The sequence below is a fragment of the Ictidomys tridecemlineatus genome, chromosome 10 (assembly GCF_052094955.1).
Source record: "Ictidomys tridecemlineatus isolate mIctTri1 chromosome 10, mIctTri1.hap1, whole genome shotgun sequence".
NCBI lineage: Eukaryota > Metazoa > Chordata > Mammalia > Rodentia > Sciuridae > Ictidomys > Ictidomys tridecemlineatus.
In genome coordinates this window covers 23,056,664-23,080,481 of record NC_135486.1, presented here as the reverse complement: position 1 = coordinate 23,080,481, position 23,818 = coordinate 23,056,664, and the positions used below count along the sequence as shown (strand labels likewise).

General features: G+C 33.0%; 2 protein-coding genes across 5 annotated transcripts in view; one reads left to right on the top strand and one right to left on the bottom strand.

Moving 5' to 3' along the window:
- The window catches only part of Cdc73 (cell division cycle 73), a 116,975-nt gene that overhangs the window by 39,728 nt on the left and 53,429 nt on the right, over positions 1–23,818 (bottom strand). The window lies entirely within an intron of this gene.
- On the top strand, positions 9,169–23,613 carry B3galt2 (beta-1,3-galactosyltransferase 2). Of its 3 annotated transcripts, none has more exons than XM_040278252.2 (3): positions 9,169–9,789; positions 13,616–13,755; positions 14,158–23,613. In XM_040278252.2, the coding sequence occupies exons 2-3, from the start codon at positions 13,753–13,755 to the stop codon at positions 15,550–15,552; spliced, it is 1,398 nt and encodes a 465-aa protein (XP_040134186.1). In that variant the 5' UTR covers positions 9,169–9,789; positions 13,616–13,752; the 3' UTR covers positions 15,553–23,613. The 3 variants fall into 3 exon arrangements, with proteins under 3 accessions (XP_040134186.1, XP_021588984.1, XP_005335410.1); XM_021733309.3 differs by having other exon boundaries at positions 13,585–13,755; XM_005335353.5 differs by lacking the exon at positions 13,616–13,755 and having other exon boundaries at positions 9,170–9,789.

The window sequence follows — 23,818 nt, the reverse complement described above, 5'->3', positions numbered from 1 at the left end:
CTTCTCAAGTTCATGAGTCAAATAGACCACAACACAATAAACTTGGGTGACTTTAACAAACCTCTTTCACCACTGGATAGATCTTTCAAACAAAAGATAAACAAAAAAGAGTACAGAATGCAATAATAAAATCAATGACTTAACTGACATGTATCAAGTATATTATCCATAAAAAAGCAAATACACTTTCTTCTCAGCATCACATGAATCTATAAACAGACCATATATTTTGCCACAATGTAAATCTTAGTAAATACAAAAGAGTAGAGATACTACCCTACATTCTATTGGACTACAGTGGAATAAAATTTAAAAATCAATGGCAAAATAAAAGATACTCCAACACCTGGAGACTAAATAATATGGTATTGAATGAACAATGGGTTGCAAAAGATATCAAGGAGATTAAATGAGAACACTAACGACATATTACGATTTCTGGGACACTATGAAGGCAGTTCTAAGAAGAAAGTTCATTGCATGGAGTTCGTTCCTTAAAAGAAGAATAAGTCAACAAATAAATGACCTAATATTACATCTCAAAGCCCTAGAAAAAGAACAAGTCAAACTCCAAAGCAGTAGAAGACAGAAAATAATTAAAATCAGAGCTGAAATCAATGAAATTAAAACAAAAGAAAAAACTGAAAAAATTGACAGAACAAAAAGGTGGTTCTTTGAATAAATAAAACTGAGAGACCCTTAGTTATGCTAATGAAGAGAAGGAGAGAGAACATTCAAATTACTAAAATATGTGATGAAAAAGGAAATATTACAATGGACACTACAGAAATACACAGGATAATTAGAAATTATTTTGAAAATTTGTACTCCAACAAAATAGAAAATATCAAAGGCATAGACAAATTTCTAGATACATATGTTCTGCCCAAACTAAATCAGGATGATATACACAATTTAAACAGATAAATTTTAAGCAAGGAAATACAGGATGCCATCAGAATCCTACCAACCAAGAAAAAAGCCCAGGACCTGATGGATACACAGCTGAATTCAACAAGACCTTTCAAGAAGAACTAACACCAATACTTCTTAAACTATTTCATGAAATAGAAAAAGAGAGAACACTTCAAACACATTCTATGAGGCCAATATCACCCTGATTCCAAAACCAGGCAAAGATAAATCAAAGAAAGAAAACTGCAGAACAATATCTCTAATGAACATAGATGCAAACATTCTCAATAAAATCCTAGCAAATTGAATACAAAAACATATCAAAAAGATAGTGCAGCATTATCAAGTGGGATTCATCCCAGGGATGCTACTAGGTTGGTTCAACACATGGAAATCAATAAATATAATTCATCACATCAATAGACTTAAAAAATAAGTATCATATGATCATCAACAGATGTAGAAAAAGTATTCAACAAAATACATCAGCCCTTCATGTTCAAAACCTTAGAAAAAATAGGGATATCAGGAACATACCTCAACATTGTAAAGGCTATCTATGCTAAGTCCCAGGCCAACATCATTCTAAATAGAGAAAAATTGAAAGCATTCCCTCTAAAACCTGGAATAAGGCAGGAATGCCCTCTTTCACCACTTCTATTAAACATAGTTCTTGAAACTCTAGCCAGAGCAATCAGACAGATGAAAGAAATTAAAGGGATACACATAGGAAAAGAAGAACTCAAATTATCCCTATTTGCAGACAATATGATTCTATACCTAGAAGACCCAAACATTCCACCAGAAATCTCCTAGAACTAATAAATGAATTCAGCAAAGTAGGTGGATATAAAACCAACACCCATAAATCAAAAGCATGTCTGTACATCAGTGACAAATCCTCTGAAAGAGAAACTAGGAAAACCACCCCATTTACAATAGCCTCAAAAAATAAAATAAAATAAAACACTTGGGAATCAACTTAACAAAAGAGGTGAAAGACCTCTACAATGAAAACCACAGCACACTAAAGAAAGAAATTAAAGAAGACCTTAGAAGATGGAAAGATCCACCTTGTTCTTGGATGGGCAGAACTGATATTGTCTAAATGACCATACTACCAAAAGCACTATACAGATTCAATCTATCCCAATCAAAATCCCAATGGCATTCCTCATAGATATAGAAAAAGCAGTCATGAAATTCATCTGTAAAAATAAGAGACCCAGAATAGCCAAAGCAATCCTTAGCAAGAAGAGTGAAGCTGGTGGCATCACTGTACCAGACCTCAAACTATACTACAGAGCAATAATAACAAAAACAGCATGGTATTGGCACCAAAATATACCTGTAGACCAATGGTATAGAATAGAGGACAAAAGAGACTAACCCACATAGCTACAGTTATCTTATATTAGACCAAGGCACCAAAAACATAATTGGAGAAAAGTTAGCCTCTACAACAAATAATGCCGGGAAAACTGGAAATCCACATGTAATAAAATGAAATTAAACCTCTATCTCTCACCATGCACAAAACTCAACTCAAAGTTGATCAAGGACCTAGGAATTAAACCAGATACCTTGCACTTAAAAGAAAGGTGAAAGAAAAGTTGGCCCAAATGTCTATTGTGTTGGATTAGGCCCCAACTTCCTTAGTAAGACTCCTATAGGGCAAGAATTAAAAGGAAGTATCAATAAATGGGATAAATTCAAATTAAAAAGCCTCTTCTCAGAAAAAAGAAACAATCAGTGAGGTGAACAGAGAGCCCAGAGAATGGAAGCAAATCCTTACCACAAGCAAATCAGACAGAGCACTAATTTCTATGATATATAAAGCACTCAAAAACCTTAACACCAAAAACCCAAATAACCCAATCAATAAATGGGCCAGGTAACTGAACAAACAATTCTCAGAACAGAATATACAATCAATCAACAAATATATGAAAAAATGTTCAACATCTCTAGCAATTAGAGAAATACAAATCAAAACTACTCTAAGATTTCATCTCACTCCAGTCAGAATGGCAGCTATTATGAAGAAAAACAACAATAAGAGTTGGCGAGGATGTGGGGGGAAAGGCACACTCATACACTGCTGGTGGGACTGAAAATTGGTGCAGTCAATACAAAAAGCAGTATGGAGATTCCTTGGAAAACTTGGAATGCAACCACTATTTGGCCCAGCTACCCCACTCCTTGGTTTATACCCAAAGGACTTAAAAACAGCATACTACAGAGACATAGCCATATCAATGTTTATAGTACCACAATTCACATTATGTAAATTGTAGAACCAACCCAGATGCCCTTCAGTAGATGAATGGTTAGGGAAACTTTGTTATATACACATAACATGGAACATTACTCAGCATTAAAAGAGGAAAAAAATCATGGCATTTGCAGGTAAATGGATGGCATTGGAGAATATAATGCTAAGTGAAGTAAGCCAATCGCAAAAAAACCAAAGGCCAAATGTTTTCTTTGATATGAGGATGCTGACTCATGATGATGATGGGGGGGAGGGTAAGGGTGGAGACAAGGGGGTAGGAATGATGGTGGAATGAGTTAGACATTATTACCCTAAGTACATGTATGAAGACATGAATGGTGTCCTAAATACATGGTATGGTGTGAAAATACTTCGTGTACAATCAGTGACTTGAAAAATTGTGCTCTATATGTGTAATATGAAGTGAACTGCATTCTGCCATTGTGTATAACAAATTAGAACAAATAAATAACTTAATTTTAAAAATCAGATCTTTGACACATCTACAAGTAAATCTGTGAACTGATAAAAATACCTATTTCAACATGAAATTGTCAGACATTACACCAGACATGGCTATCCAGATTCTGATACCTACCAATAAAATCACAATAAATGCAACAATTATACTGACAGATTTAATTATTGTAAACATCAATGCCATAAGCATCTAAAATGGTGAATTACCTGCAAAGTTCAGTACAAAGTAAAGTACAAGCTTCCTTTGATATACATTGCAGTTACATTCTTAGAAAATTCAGTGCATATTAAAACTAAAAAATAAACTTTATAAGCCAATGTTTTAGATTCATTTAATTACAAAAAAAAATGATCTTTTATCAATGGGACACTCAGAAGTCCTACAGAACACAGTAATATCCTTTGCTGTTTACAGAAATTGTCTCACACACTGCAGGACTACTACTTACCTTAGCCCTACCACTAAATGCTCTCCAGAACCTTTAGAGAGCAGGCAGTACTGCGCCCATTGAGAACCAGAGCTGAAACTGCTAGGTGTCTGAGAAACCAATTAGCACTTGCCGTATCACTGCTGATTTTATACTTGCCATATCACATTTTTAAATGTTTTATACTTGCCATATCACATTTTTAAATGTTTATATTTTCCCTTAGGATCACTAATAGTTTGTAAGAATTAAAACAGATAAAGACGTCTATATAGTTCTAAGAATGACACATCAATTTAACTTTGCTTTCAAGTCAAAAGAAATTTTTAAACAATATGAGTATCTGGCTGCACAACTTGGTGAAAATGGAAGGAGAAAAATAAGGCAGGCAAACACTGACACTTGTGGTCATTCTGAGATTGCTAATTTGCTCTCAGGGTAATTCCTGCTTTGTGAACTCAAAGAATAAAACTGAATTATGGATCATCTATATACTTCAGAGGATAATTCTAACTTTTAAATAAACACTATTTTTTTCTACAAAAAGGGAATACCATTTACTAACAATAAGCAAAAATAAGTCTTTTGTCTATTTTTTTTTACAGAATGGAATACAATGCATCAAATTTTAAAATAATCAAGAGGTATAAACTCTAATATTACTATGCAAAATTGCTGAGGGACCCCAATGAAACTAAAAGTGGCCTTTAGATAACACTCTGAAATGGCAGTTTTCAGAGTTGTGCAGTGAAAATTATGACTCATTCCTGTCCAGCACTGAAAAAAAAGACAGCTAGTTCTTCTGATCAGCATCAGCCGAAATTAAGTACTTTCATTTTAGAAGCCAACTACTCATACTAAAGCATAAACAGAAATGTAGACAAATGTAGTAAAGAGTAGATTTATGCCTCCCTTCTCATATTACTCAAAGATAATTTCTCACTATTTTAAGTGGTCTCATCCTATAAAATTTAAAAATTTTCTCTAAATCTTTTTTTCAACCAAGGACGTGACTTAAACTTATATACAAATATAAATAGGTAATAAAACTCCATGAATTACTATCAGATAGTGAGCAATTTGCACAGCAGGTTTACATCTGATTTACTATATATTAATCATTCAAAAATATTAACTGCATAAACAAAAGAATAATTATTTCCTCTACCCATTAAAAACTAGGAATCAGAAGGCATCCCTAATCCCATCTTTAAATTCTAGCTTCTTGAGGGCTCTTCTAGACAAGGTAAGGGAAATGCTAAAGTCAGATGGACATTTATGGTCAGAATGCACACAGTAATGGACACCTAACTGGCCATCAGGGATGTGTTACAATATTAAAAGTAGATCTAAGCAAATAATAATTATAAGACATTTTATAACTGTAAAAGTAGCTGCCAGTTTGCTGAGTCTCACAAAGAAACCTGCCACATTTACTGACTTAGTTTAACTGTAGAATTCAGATATGAAAAGAAACTAAAGGAAGAACTTGTACAACTTGCCTGTCATAAGATTTTTACTTTTCTCTTGACTGGAAACATGTAGGATGCTACGAAAAAAGAAAAAAAAAAAACTAGGAACTTTTAATGTCACATCTGCTGTTTTTCTTTTTGGTATTTTGTTTTGTTGTTGCTGTTGTGGTGCTGGGGACTGAACCCAGGTATAGCCCCAGTTCCTCTTTCTTTTTTTGATTCTGGGGATTGAACTAAAGGGCACTTGTCCACTGAGCCACATCCTCAGCCCAATTCTGTATTTTCTTTAAAGACAAGGTCTCACTGAGTTGCTTAGCACCTCACTATTGCAGAGGCTGGCTTTGAACTTGTAATCCTCTTGCCTCAGCCTCCCAAACTGCTGGGATTACAGGCATGGACCCAGCTCTGCTCTCTTTTTCTTTATAGAAAAGTTCTTAATCAGCATAACTTAAACCTAAGAAACAGTTTGTGGATATATACCTCAAAATCTGAAGAAAATTCTAAGTACACAGGCATCTTCTGTTAGTAATTTTTAGGAGTCTCCTTTTATATCAATACTTGGTAAGCATAGTTGAAAAAAAAAGCCTGCTGGTAATGAAGGGGCTCAAGCCAACACTGGAGGGAACCATTAATGAACATGAAGCTCTCTTAGTAATTAAGATTTCCAGGTGTGGTGGTGCACACCTGTAATCCCAGAGCCCTGAGAGGCTAAACTCAAAAGTTCCAGACCAGTATCAGTAACTTATCGAGGCCCTAAGCAATTTAGTTTTTTAACAAAAAACAGGGCTGGGCATGTAGCTTAGTGGTTATTTGTCCCTGGGTTTAATCCCCAGTACCTCAGCCCACACACACACCCAAAAAACCCAATGGAACATCAAAGAAAATTCGATCAAAAAAATTGGCAAAGATGATGAATTTGGAAATTACTCTGATTTGATCTTTACGTACTGTATTAAAATGTCACAATGTATCCCATAAATATGCACAGTTACTAAGCATCAAAAATTTTTACTTTAAAAAAGGATTTTAAAATAATTATTTTATCCATTCTTAGAGAAAGATAAGGAATGTGTTAAATCATCTTCATATGCCCAACATTTAATAATCTATGCCTAAATGAAATTTTAGTATGCAGTAGTTAATCAAAATTTATTTATTGAAAAGGCGATCAAAGTGAAAATATAAACATCACGTAATTCTATTAATGATAACTGGGTATGTTGTGTAAGTGTTGGGGAAAAAATTCTCAATTTCTCTGACACCCATGTAGTATAATGGTTAAGAATACAGCATAAAAATTTAGATACTCTTGCTCTGAAGTTAACCAATTTGTTCTTTAATCACTAATTAGCTGATATTTGACCTAAATATTAACAACTTTAGCCACTGGTTTCTTTAAAATGGTATTAACAATAATGAAACCATCATGAGAAATAAAAGCCATTTTATGTAACAATTTAAGTGGTTAGCATACAACTTCACTTTGGGTAAACAATAAATGGCCACTGCCTACTAACTCACAGTCAAATTTTATATAAAAAATCACTACCAAACACTTATCTACAAAAATCCACTTCTACTTTTGGAAAAAGATTATTTTAGGTTGTTTCATAACCTTTGCTCTGTTACTCCAGTTTATCTAATAAAAAAGAAGTAGTATGCATTGTAGTATGGTGGGAGATTAAAACTAAGTGCTAAGAAGAGTTTTAGTACTCTCACTCAAACTAGATTAACCAAAGTCCTTAGATTTCATATATATGTTATACATATGTATCTGTATCTATATACAGAAACATATAGATACAGATACATATATATAAAATTCCTTCTACAATTTTTAGAAAAATGACATATACGCCTAAGAAACAAAATCACATGATTCCTAAAACTAAAGAGCAGATTTTATTAGCACACTTTTATTACTAAAAACCAAATTATTCTTTAGTTTTTAGTAAAAAAACTAAAGGGCAGTGGCTGGGGCCATGGTAGAGACTGACACGGCGCCTAGTGAAGTGCTGGGTTCAATCCTCAGGACCACATAAAAATAAATAAATAAAATAAAGGTACTGTGTCCAACTACAACTAAAGAAATATATTTTTTAAAAAAAAATATGAGGACAGGGCTGGGACTGTAGCTCAGTGGCAGAGCGCTTGCCTTGCACCTGTGAGGTACCAGGTTCAATCCTCAGCACCACATAAAAATAAATAAACAAAATAAAGACATTGTATCCATGTATACTAAGGAAAAAAAAATAGGGGCTGGCATTGTGGCTCAGTGGTTAAACGCCCCTGAGTTCAATTTCCAGTATTAAAAAAAAATTTTTTTTAATGAGGACAATTTTTTAAAATACTATAGAAAATATAAATCTTTATTCAATCATTTGAAATAACAGATATTACTGAGGACGAACTATAAATATCAAGGAATTACTTAATCCCTATGAGAGGAAAAACTGATAAGGCTATTTTAAAAAAACAAAACAAAACAAAAAATTGCCCACTGCTCTTTCAGGAAAAAAAAAAAAAAAAAACAGCAAGATACCAAAAGTGTCCAAGAGATTAATCATATTAAGGAGGCTTTCAGATTATCTAATGTTTATAAAATTTGCTTCATGACAAGTTACTAAACCATCCTGAAATACTGGTATAAGACAACATAGTTAAGAAAAAAAAAAATTCACTGGGCACAGTGGCTCATGCCTGTAATTTTAGGGGCTTGGGAGGCTGAGGCAGGAAGACAACAACATGTTCAAAGTCAGCCTCAATATCGAGACCCTGTCTTTTTTCAAAATAAAATATTTTAAAATGGGCTGGGAAATGTGGCTCAGTGGTTAAGCACCCTTGGGTTCAATCCCTGGTGCAAAATAAATAAATAAATAAATAATCCCATAATTCACCAAGAAGATGCTATACAAATGTGTTCTACTACTATATCATTTGTTTAAATCTATGACAAATGTAATTTTAAAGAAAAGAAACAAATTAAAAATGTTGACATTAAAAAGTGATCAAAATTTACTGCCTTCAAAAAACACTTAAAACACAGCAAAAAAGACGTGAGCTATGTCACATCTTTCAATAGTTAAAAGCAATCTACAGCAGCTGATTTATACCAATTGCGGAAAACAGAGGAGAAAAGTCTAAATTACAGATGAAAGATAAATAGTATAAATCTTAACTACCTATTAGCAAACTCAGAGCAATGTTGGGGGGTGGGGGGGACTTGAAGAGAAAGCAAAGTCCTGAAGGGGTTAAGTTTTATCAATTTACGTTTAAAACCTTGTATTACTTATGCCCTACCCAAAGCATTTAAGAAGCATAAAAGCTACCATCTAACACAGAAATGTTTAGAAAGCCCGAGCTGCTTTTTTTGGGGGGGGGAGGGGGACGAGGGTGAGCTGCAATAAAATCATAACCATTCATTTCATAATCATCTCATTTTCACATTATTCACTCATCGCTACACTTACATTAATATATATAATTTATCACATAGAAGTAAAATCTCTAAGCTTCTCTCTACCTTAGGTTTTTAGTCAAAATGAATGCAAACAATCACGTGGGATTCAGCCAAGCAGTGACGTTAAATTCTGCTCTGTCAGAGAGAGCATCTGTCAAGCCCACATTTAAACTGCTGCCTGCTTGTGCAGCAGCTGAAGAACCGTGGATTTCATATTATAGACTAAAACCCCAGTGAAACTGCTCAAAAAAAAATCTTTCCTGCAGCTGCCACACAGCAACGAAAGAAGAGAGGTAAATCCTATTCTTTTCCAACACAACCGAAGCACTAGATTCTAGCTCTGCTGCTTTACTCTGCAGCTTAGTGTTAATACTAGAAATATGGATACTGAGAAGAGAATACAGCACTGCATTGTCCAGCCAGGAAAACAGCAGATGTAAAAAGCTTCAATGCATCAACTGTCGGAAAGAGTCAACAGTGCTCCAAATACAGCGGACAACTACAGCTCTTTTGTTTAACAAAAGAGAGAATGAAAGAAAGGGGAAACCTCAGAAGACTAGGACCCATATGAACAAGAAGGGTAACTTGAAGACAAGCAGACAGATGGACACTTTGGATACTGTGAAAAGCAATCGCAGAAGGCAGACTGTTGGGGGATGTGCGCATGTTCGATAGCATCTTTTTTGATGAAGTGATGGCGTGCCAAAACTATTTTCAGTGGGCATAATCCTCACCACATAAATGGCCTGACCAAGGAAGGTATGTCGATATCTTGTGTATGATATTTGTTTAAATGTGTTACCTTTTTATAACCCTGGAGGCACTAATCGTTTATAAACAAGTTCACACAGTTCACTGCCCTTGAAACTAAGAAAGGGGTTCTAAATAAATAATTTTGAAATTTGTCATTGTTTAGAAGACACGCTGCCACTGCTTTATTCAGCTAAGTATATAGCTTGGAGTAATTATGGACTATAGACATATAAGACGGAAAAAGCAAATAGTAACAAAACATACTTAAAGGATTCTCTGAGAAATTAAACTTAAAAAAATCTGTAGCTCTGTACAGAAAACACAGCAATCCTCCATTAAATTAGGTCAAAATGAATCCTTATCTCGTAAATTAAAGTGCACTCTTTAAAATGGCTATGAAGAGACAATGCAGTGAAATTACATTGAACAGCATTTAGGATGATCTTAATATTATGAGCTTTTTTGCAAAGTCCTCTTAAAACAAAATATTTAACTGCTTACAGTAATGAAATCTTCCCTCCAAAATCTACTTGCTCTAATAATGACAATGAATACAATCTAAGAGTATATCAACAAATTTTAAGTATTATTGAGCTATAAGATACTAAAAGGAAAACATTAGCAAAGGATCACATAAGGCAGTGTGAGTTTGTGCATACCATAACACCACAGTAGAGTCACATGTTAGTACAGTGTCCACGAACACAACTTTAAACAAAGAAGTGTCAATAGTTGCTTTAAAAAAAAAAATTCTATTTGAAATAGTGAACTTTATTTTAGGTAACTGATTCTAAAGGAAGAAACCTCAAATTGCTCCTGGAGATTATTCTAAAAGTGAAACTCCAAAACACAATGTGAAAATACTATGATATAAAATATCCACAAACAGCAAAGCAAAACAGCTCAAAACATTAAATATAAAGGGAGCCAATATGCTTCCAGGTATGTTAATATGTAGTAATGAACCACTGCCACTATATGTACATTCAGTATAGAGATCAATCAAATAAACTATTATAGCAACAATCATCATTAGAATAGCAAAAAAAAAAAAAAACTCAAGGAGTTCTAGAACAAGGATATTCCTAAAAATTTTATAAAACTATCAATATCTTGATTTTCCCTGTTTTATAATTTACTAGTATTATTTAATAATCACAGAAGGCAAACATTTTTAAGATAATATGTAAGCACTGTATTATGAAATTAAGATTAGCCATGTATAGCAGGCCCTACTACATCTCAACATCAACTCTCAATAATAACCATGAAGTTTTATTCCAACAGATTAAAATAATATAATATTAAGAAAAAAAAGGTTGTAAAAATCAAGTCCCTCTTGTTACCTTTATTAATGTTAAAATCACCTAATTAAGCAGTTTTATAAACTAAATATCTCAAAAGGAAAGTGTATACGTTTTTCTATTAAAGCACCACTTAAATCTAAGGCTGTTCCAATAGACTAAATATATCAACACGTTTGAAAGTCAAATGATAAAACTGTATGCATGTGAGTGGAATGAACTGCATTTTACAGTAACATCATTTGCATGAACTTCAATCCACAAGATGTAAATAAATACACACTGAAGATACAAAAAAAGAATTGTAAGAGATAAATCAAAGTCATTTCTCTTCTAAAAATATAAAAGTACAAAACTATTTGCATGCCAAAATACTAAGCTTTTTTGTCTTGTTCTCACTTTTCAAGAATTCAAATGTAACAGGCATTAACTGGAGAATATATATTATCATTTGATAAAAGGAGAAATAGTTGCTTCAATTTTACTTCCTCTTAACAGAAAACTATGATAAATATCTAGGAAACTTCTAAAAAAGAATTTTTTTTTTAAGGCTAGACACATGGGCTTCTTTTATCAATGGGAGATTCCAAAACAAGCAGATACAGATTTTAAGCCTCCACAGATTAATATTTAAAGACACACAACTATCATAAAATATAAATTAAGGTGCAACATTATGATATATTATTATAAAACATATTAGAACCAAAATTTTGTACTTGATAGATCACAATATGTAATAATTTTTTCTTTTCTGTAGCACTAAAATGTTTTGGAGAAATCACTTCAAGTATAATGTTTTCATCAAAATAATGTAACTTATTACTATAATATTTATTTCAATTCACCTCTTCAGATACATGACCTTATCAATATCTTGATTCAAATACATGACCTTATACTTATTGCTTTTTAAACCATACATCTACATATTTAAGAGATTTATTTGACTGAAACAGAAAGCTGGTACACTGAACTTGTTTGGAATACTTGCAACAAATTTTAAAAGTAACTTTTGTTTCTTTTAAATTTACATACATAGAACCCTAACATCTACTGATCTCTTTTTGAGGTGGGGAGGGGGAATTTACTAGTTGCCAAATGCATCGTTTTGTAATAAAATCTTAAAAATTGTTTCCTGGTCTAAATACAAAGGCCAACTATTTACAAGTACAAGAAGGAAAATGATGACTTCCTAAATCAGAATACTCAGCTCTATTATTCTTAACTTCCCTTACAAAAGAACTATATTTTGTTGATACAATGAATAGTCTTGTTCTTCATTTACAGTAACGTAAAAAATTTAAATGCATGCAAATAAACTCTAATGAACAATTGCTTTTAAAACCCCAAACTTAAAATAATTAGCTTATAACTATGAAATGATTAATTATTTTGTTAAGAATATTAAGACTTCTAAAAGCACTATATAATTTCAAAAAGTAAGAATTATCAAATTCTGGTTGGTGCCTGTACTGTTACACTTCAGAAGTTCTTTCAAATTCCCACCTACTTGCTCCTCCTAGTGGCTGCTACTAGAATAGTACTTTCATTCATGTCTTAACTTTCTATCCAATATTTTCAAGGTATTGATATTATGTATGTGAATTTTAATCTGTAATCAATCAATTATGAGAATTTACATGTAAATGCTATTTTTCCTAAAATAATTTCATGTCAATGTTAAACAAATCTATTATTAACCATGACTCAGTATGACAAGCTAAATAAGCAAATGCATTTACATAAATTTTTTAAATAAACAAATATTTCTACATTAAAATTTTCATTAGTTTTCTTTTGCTTAAAGAAATTATTTTCAGAAAAGAACTGAAAAAATCAAAATTATATATTTGCTAGTCTTCTTTCCCCAAAAGTTTTCCATTCTTTTAATGGAATTCAAACTACAGCTCTTTGCCTACCTCTATGTTCCCCAATTCTTGGTCTGTAAAATCTAAGAACAAAGAGAAAAATCTAAGAACAAACATGAATAAGTTTGTGCTATGCTCTTGAAAGCCTCGATGCAAGATGACATAGCTAATTTTTAATATGTGGAATCATGAACTTCCCATACTGACCTGACATTTCAAAAACTTTTTAAAAAAATCTAAGTGTTGTGATATTAAAAGTCCTAAGGATTTGATAAATTGTCTGAATGCAGATTTACAACAGCATAATTCAAGAGTATTTTAAAACACATTTTATGAAAATTAAAATTTTAAACAGTTGGAACTGATAGTAGCTACTGCCTATATTTTACAGGAAACCTAGAAAAACTGTTACAGTGTATAAGATATCCTCTGCCCCAAACCAGATAATTAAAATAATTTTATATACTTTAAAAATCAATCTTAAGGACAAAGAAAGACCTCCTGAATATTTCATATTTGAAGTGGAAGGTTAAAATTAGAAGAGAGTACTTGAAAATGTTAATCATTTATTACTGTCTAAAAATTCTACTCTGAAGTTACTGGACCCTGAAAATTAATTTTGACAGGTGCATCTTCTCATTGACTTTCTCAACACAGTAGGGGCCAATGGAAACATGCCAAGCAGTGTACTGTGACTAACAGAACTCTGCCATAATCAACCTTGCACCGTCTGTCCCACGACTGATACATGACCATTTTACAAAAAAGGCCGCTGACTGTGCACCATACCACCAATGGTATGTCAAATCAATTTTAATTAATGCCAATAAAGTTTCCATCTGTTCTCAAGGCCTTCTTACGTGGCCTTTTCTCAGGAATCCAGAAACTTATAACTTTTAAATCTTTAACTTAAGCCAATGTACAAATGACCAGAGCTATTGAGACAATAAGTAGAAAATTAATCCATCACACTTCTCTTTAAAAGTGCTAATTGCTACCAAAATATTTTTAATTAATCTTGTTCTCAGTAATATTATTATAATGCAGAAAGGAAACAAATTATGAGCTGTTTCTGCATTATTATATTTTCTCAGATTAAGTACCTCTTATTTGTCCTAATTTTATTAGCACCCAGAGGCCCTTTCACACAGTTTTGTAGTATTTAGCACTTTATAAACCTTTATGCTTTATCTTTATAGGATGACTACAGGGGACACAACGTGACTGAATTAGAAAATGAATACCAAAGAACAGTATTGATTCAGAGAAGAAAACAGTATTTTCAGCCACCAATATCTCCTATACCATCACTGGATATTTACAACATGCTTCAGTGGAGAAGAAGGCATTGCTGCTTTGCAAAGATGACCTGGACCGCCAAGAGGTCTCTGTTCCGTACTCATCTTATTGGTGTACTTTCTCTAGTGTTTCTTTTTGCTATGTTTCTGTTTTTCAATCATCATGACTGGCTACCAGGTAAAGCTGGATTCAAAGAAAATCCTGTGACATACACTTTCCGAGGATTTCGTTCTACAAAGAGTGAAACAAACCACAGCTCCCTTCGGAACATCTGGAAAGATACAGTTCCTCAAACTCTGAGGCCCCAAACAGTAACTAACTCCAATAACACAGACCTGTCACCACAAGGAGTTACAGGGCTAGAGAATACACTTAGTGCCAATGGAAGTATTTACAATTTAAAAGGCATTGGACATTCAAATTCTTACCATTTCAAATATATTATCAATGAGCCTGGAAAATGCCAGGAGAAAAGTCCTTTTTTAATACTACTAATAGCAGCAGAACCTGGACAAATAGAAGCTAGAAGAGCTATTCGGCAAACCTGGGGCAACGAAAGTCTAGCACCTGGTATCCAAATCACACGAATTTTTTTGTTGGGCATAAGTATTAAGCTAAACGGCTACCTTCAACGTGCAATACTAGAAGAAAGCAAACAGTATCATGATATAATTCAACAGGAATACTTAGATACATACTATAATCTGACCATTAAAACACTTATGGGTATGAACTGGGTGGCAACATACTGTCCACATGTTCCATATGTTATGAAAACGGACAGTGACATGTTTGTCAACACTGAATATTTAATACATAAGTTACTGAAGCCAGACCTGCCTCCTAGACATAACTATTTTACTGGTTACCTAATGAGAGGATATGCACCCAATCGAAACAAAGACAGCAAGTGGTACATGCCTCCCGACCTCTACCCAAGTGAACGTTACCCTGTATTCTGTTCTGGAACTGGTTATGTTTTTTCTGGAGATCTGGCAGAAAAGATATTCAAAGTTTCTTTAGGTATTCGTCGTTTGCATTTGGAAGATGTGTACGTAGGAATCTGTCTTGCCAAGTTAAGAATTGATCCTGTGCCCCCTCCCAATGAGTTTGTGTTCAATCACTGGCGAGTTTCTTATTCAAGCTGTAAATACAGTCACCTAATTACCTCTCATCAGTTCCAGCCTAGCGAACTGATAAAATACTGGAACCATTTACAACAAAATAAGCACAATGCCTGTGCCAACGCTGCAAAGGAAAAGGCAAGCAGGTATCGTCACCGTAAACTACACTAAAAAAGACAATTTTTTTCAAGTGTGCAATCTGTAAATATTGCTAAAAGCATGTATAGTTAAAACTGACAACATCCATAGTACAAGGTTTAGTTAAAACTCATCACATAAAGGAATTCAAAAAAAATATTTTTTTAATTTCTTAAGAAAGTAATTCTTAAAACTAAAACATCATATGACAAAAGGTATCCCAAAACAATCTATAAAAAACTGTGTAAGGGGAGTCTGTGTATTAACATGCAACAACAAGCATGCATACATCAATGGTTCAAGTATTATGTTAGGGGCCAATAAAATGTATCTGCATATATTTTCCACATAAATTTTAATTTAAAAAATGAAGACAGTAAAAAGATCCTTCATTTAAGATTTAGCTTTTCATTTCAATTCATAATTAAATGTAAATAAAACATTACTATCAATTTTAAGGAAACTTTGTAATTGTGCAAAGGAAAATTTCTGACCTGACTTCTAGGGTTCTAAAAACTTATATTCCACGCAATAAGATTTAGTTGAGTTATTCCATAATGTTCAGATGTTTCATCAATGCAGTACCCATCCTAGTATTTGCTTTTAAAAATAACTGAGATTTCTTCTAATACTCACATATACTGGGGGAAATTATTTTGACATAATGTGATAAAATGTGAAATATTAATGTGTCTCAGGCTCAAGTTTTTATAAAAACAAGTTATTAAATGTTTCAAAGTAGACAAACTTTGTTTCCTCATTGGTGTTAAGAGCCAAGCTAGTATTTCAATGAGTTATTAGATTAGATCAAATACTGCACTCTTGAAGAATAACACCATTTAACTTAAGTACATCTGATTTCAAGTATATCTGCAAAAATGAAATCATATTCCTCTAACTGAAGCAAAAATAATCACCTATAGGCACAGAAAGGATTTACTGGTGAAAAAAGGAGGAAGGATAAAGAATACAGCAGCAGTTTCATTCAATACATTTTAAGATGCATGTCTGCCAGACTGCAACATACGAGTTTATTTCCTGACAGCAGGTGTACACATGCCAATACTTAATCATTTTATGGCATATATTTCTTTCTCTGAGTGCCAAGTTTACAAACTTGCAGTTTTTAATTTGGTAGATGACAACTATTCTTCATCACCAATTAAAAACCTCTTGGGGAGGGATGGGGGGAACTACAGATGTTTGATGAACACTTGATTCTAGGATGAACAGTGTATACAATGCACTTTAAGAAGTCTTTTTTTAATAAAAGAAGGTAAATAAAACTTTCACAGAGTGATATGATACAAGTATTTTCACAATAATTTTGTATGACTCCATCATGAACTTTAAAATCAAGAAATATTAACCTCTAACTTTAAAATGGTGTTTTTATTCCATAAGTCTATTAATTTGTCAGTCTTAGGATGTTTCTTCTATGGATTCTAGTAACATTTTTTCCCTGATCCTATTATGAAGGGATAAATCACCAGAGTATAACTATAATATCTATTATAGTTCAGAATCACACACAAAAAAATGTTTAAATGCTTATTAATTGGCCTGTTGAATTCTATTTACATTCAATTTATCTACCATGTGCAAATCAGTAGCTTAAGTGTTCTACACTACATCAAGTAATTCTGAAAAAGAGCTGTGTAACACACCCAAATCTTGGTTCAACTCAATTTTTCACTTAATTTACTCTCTAAGATTGCAGAATGACCAAAATTCTAAAAGTCACACTTAGGAAGAAATCACCAAATTAGTATTTAATCAAATACAGAAGAAATCCTTCCATCAGTGCAGTCATTCCTCTGATTAACCTCAAAAGTTAAAAAAAAAAAAGCAGGGGGACATATACATGTATGTGCACACATAAATTTAAATAGAAAGAATCCACGTGCTATTTGTGCAAATACAATTAAAACATAGGATCTTTAAAAGGTACTTATTTTTTCTTCTAAACAGGCCAGGCTCAAAAAAAGTAACTTACAAAAAACTGAATTCTTAGCAGAATCTTAACAGACACTTAAATTCCTTCTATCTAAGGTATCAATCTAAAACCATTTCTATATTCCTAATAATTCTATCTTGAAAAATGATAATCTGATGATGGCAGGCCTCAAAGGGAATTGGACTAAACAGTGAAGTTTGTTAAAATGTTGAAAATCCTTATTTTAAAATAAATATCCTACTACTAATTTATTTTGACCTTTGGTTTCAAAAACATGCATGTTGATTACTTGAACAAAATAAGCTGATATCTTAACAACTGTTAATTTTGTCTTCTTTATCCTAGTACTATGTAATTTTTGCATACATGAAAATGTAATTTTAAATGATAGCATTGGACTTGGTAAAAGAAAAGATTAAGGAACTACTATGTGCTCCTTATGTTCAAAATGTCAACAGATATTTTAGAAGCTGAAAATATCAAAATTTTCAGCACAATACTGGTTTATTTTGATTAAGGTTAGAAATGATGAAATTAGAAGTAAATAATTCAGATTTTCCTCACCTCGTTTTCATTCATAGCAAAATCACACATGATCTCAACTGGCATTTTCTTAATATCTGTTTCCAAGAAATCCAACAAAAACAATACTTGCAGCAACAGCAGAAACTATTTATTGATTGTGCAAGCAGTTTACCTGGTACTAATAAAAGCACTTCATACACATGATCTCACATAACCCTCCTAAATAATCATTTTTTTTTTTTTTAATTTTGAGACAGGGTCTCACTAAGAGTTACAGGACTAAGGTTAAACATATAAGATCACAGAGCTAATAAAAGCAGCAGGTTTCCATTTTTAAAAAATGCTCTTAACCATTCAGCTATTCTGCTATATTTCACATATGACAGCTACTAAAAGGTCCACAAAGCTAAGAAAAACTGGTCTGTCCTCTATTCTCCCATTCTCTACTTGTTTTTCATCCATTGCTAGGACTTTCAGGCTTCACAGCCATGTTCTCAGACTGAAGGGACACCTAATGACAAGTGCAAATAAAGAAAAGGGAAAGAAGAGGATATCTAATCTATCACTGATTTTTCTTTTCTCCTTCTCAGTTGCTGGTGAATAGTGATAAGAATCTTTGAAAAGTACATGTATTACTGTTTATCTCTTATTCCTTTTGGGCCCTGAGTTACATCTGTAAACAGCAGGCAGGTAGCAGTCAGCACTTTATTTCTATATACATAATATTTATTATATATATGTATATAATATATATATTATTTTTGTTTTAGTTGTAGTTGGACACAACACCTTTATTACACTTGTTTATTTATTTATTTTTTTTAATGTGGTGCTGAGGATCGAACCTAGGGTCTGGCACGTGCGAGGCGAGCGCTCTATCGCTGAGCCACAACCTCAGCCCAAGACAGCACTTTTAAAGTGCTTCTTTTGAAGCACAATTGATAATTGGTGGTGGGGATGGGGACAGGGATTGTGGTTACCAGGAATTGGACTCGGGACACTTTGCAGGTCCTTTTTATTTTTTATTTTGAAACAAGGTCTCATTAAGTTGCTGAGGGTCTCAACAGGTTGCTGAGATTGCCCTGAAGTTACAATCCTCCTGTCTCAGTCTCCCCAGTTGCTAGCTGTATGCCATGAAGCACCTGGCACTATTGATAACATTTAATAGACAATTGACAGTGTATTTATCCATTATGCTGTTTAGTCAGCCTACTATTTTGTGAAGAGGTGATAAAGTTAGTTTATCCAGCTGATTTAGGTAGTTTTCCCTCCACTTCCATTTTTACTGCTTAACAAAATTTGATTATTAATGCAGATTTAGAAAGAAATCCTCCATTTTTGTACATTTTACAATACCTCAAAGAATTTCCACATTACTACTTAGATATTACTTGCAAAAGACTGGTACTGTAATAATGCACATCAAATATTAGAATGGACATTTTGAGTTTCAGGAAGAAACTTGTCAGTCTACACTTGACCTACACGCATACCAATTTACCCTTTTCCAAGTATGATGTAATTATAAACCTTACTGCTCTTAAGATATGACTTGCAAGGGATTCAACATTTGAATCTTACTTCAAATGGTAACCTAAATGTAAAATAATGGAAAAGAGTAACCATATCTAAAACTACTAAACAGAAAGCTATAGTGTAATATGTAAAACCTTAATTCATGCTTTCATAAATGAGTTCTAATTAAAAATACTAACTTACATAAAAATCAGACCAATATAATTTGCTTTGTTGTAATGATTAACATATTAAAAATACATCTGAATATAAAAAACAAAGAGAACACATGACATCTTGAAGGGAATAAGAACTTTGTAGAATTACTGAGTTTTAAAAAAAAAGCTAATAAGATCACATTATAATCACCTTAAATTTCCTTAAAGGCATTTAAAAAAGTGTTCCAGTTATTATATTTAAAACATATTCCTAGAAAATTAAGATCAAGGGTTGGGAACATAGCTCAGTGGTAGAACATTTGTCTAGTATGCACAATACCCTGGGTTCAATCCCGAGTAGTGGAAAAACAAAAAATTCAAAGCACAACATTTCCAAATATGATTACACAAAAAACTAAAAAAGTTTATTTGCATGGCAATAAAAACTCATCAACAAACTCAGAAGTCAAATGAAAAATTGGGAAAATATACTTGCAATCTACAAGGTTTATAATCCCAATATATTAAAAGGATAGACAAAGAAAAGATAATGACTGGGTTGGGGCTAGGGCTCAGTGATACAGTGCTCATCTGGCTTGAGTGAGGCACTGGGTTTAATCCTCAGTACCAAATAAAACTAAATAAATAAATAAAATAAAGGTATTGTGTCAAACTACAAAAAAAAAAAAAAAAAAAAAAGACAATGGCCACCACCATCACCCTGATAGAAAATGGGCAAAAATGTTAATAGTTTACAAAAAAGAGAAATAATATGCCTCATAAACCAAGGTCAACTTTGGCCAAAAGAAACATGCTATAAACTTCACTGAGAAATTATTATTTACCTATCAAATAAGCAAAATATTTAGCCTATTGGCATCACATACTTCTGACAGACCTGCAGAGGAAAAAAGAACACTCTCGTATGTGCTGGTGGGAATGTGAAAACTATAACTATCAATGGAGGAGAATTTGGTAACATCTAGCAAACTTATATAAACATTTATCCCTTTACCCAGCATTTCCACATCTAAGAATCTCTTGCCAAATGACAACAATAATAGTGTGAAAAAAAAGCATAAAACTAGTAACTGAGGCAGGATTTATAACAGTAGAAAATAGTAAACAATCTTGATATCCATCTATATAGGACTGTGTAAATAAACCTACATACATCATGAAGTGAGTCCAAAAGAAAAAATAAACGCATTTAACTATCATATAGTAAAGAGTAATATTAGTATTATTATTTTGAAATTATTATTGAAATCTTATCAGATAAACAAGAAATTACATTGCTATGGTTAGGAAATGCTATGAGCAAAATTCTCGTGTTAAACCTCCAAACCCCAATGTGATTATTTGGTGGTGAGATATCTTCGAGATATAGTTATAAGTAGAGTAAGACTAGGGATGGGAACCCCATGATGTAATACCCTTATAAAAGTGTATCTCCTTCCAACCCCATCTCAGCATCAGAGAAAAGACTCAAACATAAAGCCAAAAAACTTAATCCTTCTTTTAGCTTGGACCAAAACTACCAATAATTAATGACTATTACAAATTTAAAATGAAATAGAAATTCCTATCTCTGTCTACAAAAATACTGAGAAAAATGGAGGCTAGGGAAATCACAATGGCAAGAAACACTTGTAAGATACAATCTCTAAATATCCATTGCCTTATACTCCACTCCCGCCACCAAAAAAAAAAAAAACACCTCCGTATAGAAATTATTAATTCCATATCTGGAGTAGAAAATGTATGAGATAAGTATGCCAGAAATCAAGGAGGCAGAGACTAATTAATGTCAAAACATCCTAAAACCAACTTCAAGATGTTCCTACTTGCCTAAAATGAAATAACTTGGTAACTATGTGAGATGCTGGATATGTTAAGTCGTTTCACTATAGTAACTATTTTACTTTACAAGTATCTTATGACATCATGCCAATCTCAAATAAAATTTATTTTACAACAAATAAGTAAACAGAATTCAAAAATAAAAAGAGGCCATTTGAACAATAAAATGACTAACACATAAAAATCTAAATTCATACTGGTTTTGAAAAAAAAAATCTGGCCTCAAGATGCAAAGGAATCTACACTTTACTCAGAAAATGTAAAAAGGAAAACAAGAAAGGAAATTGTCACTATTTTAACTAAACCTGTAGTTCAGTCAGGAAGAAAATATTTTTAAAATATTTTCTCACTGGGTTGCTTAGCACCTCACTTTTGCTTAGGCTAGCTTTGAACTTGCCATCCTTCTCTGCCTCAGCCTCCTGAGCCACTGGGATTAAAGGCATGAGCCTCTGCGCCACCAGGCTACTTGTATTCTTGATAACTGTTATTCTGACTAGAGTGAGATGGAATCTCTGTGTCATTTTAATTTGCATTTCTCTAATTGCTAGAGATGTTGAACATTTTTTCATGTACTTATTGACCATTCACAATTCTTCTGAAGTGCCTGTTCATTTCCTTTGCCCATTTATTGATTAGGTTATTTGATTTTTGGTCTTAAGTTTTTTGAGTTCTTTGTATATCCTAGAGATTAATGCTCTGAGGTACACGTGGTAAAGACTTTTTCTCATTCTGCAGGCTCTTTGTTCATGTTCTTGATTGTTTCCTTTGCTGTGAAGAAGCTTTTTTAGTTTGATGCCATCTTGATTAGTGATTCTTGATTTTATTTCTTTTGCTTTAGGAGATTTGTTGAAAATATGCTCCTAAGCCAATATGATGGAGAGTTGGGCCTACTTTTTCTTTTAGTAGGTGCGGGGTCTAATGCCAAGGTCCTTGATCCACTTTGAACTGAGTTTTGTGTAGGCTGAGATATAGTTCAATTTCAATCTACTGCATATGGATTTCTGGTATTCCCCACACCATTTGTTGAACTATCTATCTTTTCTCCAATATATGTTCTTGGTGCCATAACTGTATTTTGTGAGTATTTCTCTGTGTCTTCTATTCTGTTCCCCTAGTATTTTGTGCCAATACCATGCCGTTTTTGTTACTACAGCTCTGCAGTATAATGTAAGGTCTGGTATTGTGGTGCCTCCTGCATTACTTTTCTCACTAAGGATTCCTTTGGTTATTCTGGGCCTCTGATTTTTCCAAATGAATTTCATGACTGTTTTTCTTTCTCTATGAAGAACTTCATTAGTTAACAGAAACTGCATTAAATCTGCATAGTGCTTTTGGTAGTATGGACATTATGACGATATTAATTCTGCCTATCTGAGAACACAGGAGGTTTTTCCATTTTCTAACATAGTCTTCAATTTCTTTCTTTAGTGTTTTGTAGTTTTCATTGTAGAGGTCTTTCATTTCTTTTGTCAGATTGACTTCCAACTTTGGGTTTTGTTTTTTTTCTTTTTGGTTTTTTGGGGGGAGTAAATGGGACAGTTCTCCTGATTTCTCTTTCAGCTTATTCATCACTGGTATACAGTGTTAGTTTTATATCCTTCTACTTTGCTGAATTTATTTATGAGTTCAAGAAACTGTTTGGTGGAGTTTTTGGGGGTCTTTTAAATACAGAATTATGTCTTCAGCAAATAGGGATAGTTTGATACTTTTCCTATTTGAATCCCTCTTATTTCTTCATTTTGTCTAATTGCTCTGGCTAGAGTTTCAAGGATTGTGTTGAATATAATTGGTGAAAGAAGGCATCCCTGTCTTGTTCTAGTTTTTAGAGGGAATGCTTAAAAATTTTTCTCCATTTAGAATGATGATGGCCTTGCGTTTAGCATCAAAAGCCTACCAACAAAGAGAAGCCCAGGACCATACAGAATCTCGGCCAAGTACTACCAGACCTTCAAGGAAGAACAAACGCCAATCCTCCTCAAACTATTCCATGAAATAGAAAAGGAGGGACCCCTTCCAAACTCATTCTACGAAGCTAGTATCACCCTAATTAAAAAAAAAAAAAAAAAAACAGACAAAGACACTATAAGGAAAGAAATCTTCAGACCAATATCCTTCATGAACAGAGATGCAAAAATTCTTAATAAAATACTGGCAAATCACATACAAAACATATTAAAAAGACAGTGTGCCATGATCAAGTGGGGCTCATTCCAGGAATGCAAGGTTGGTTCAACATATGGAAATCAATAAATGTAATTCATCACATCAATAGAATTACAAA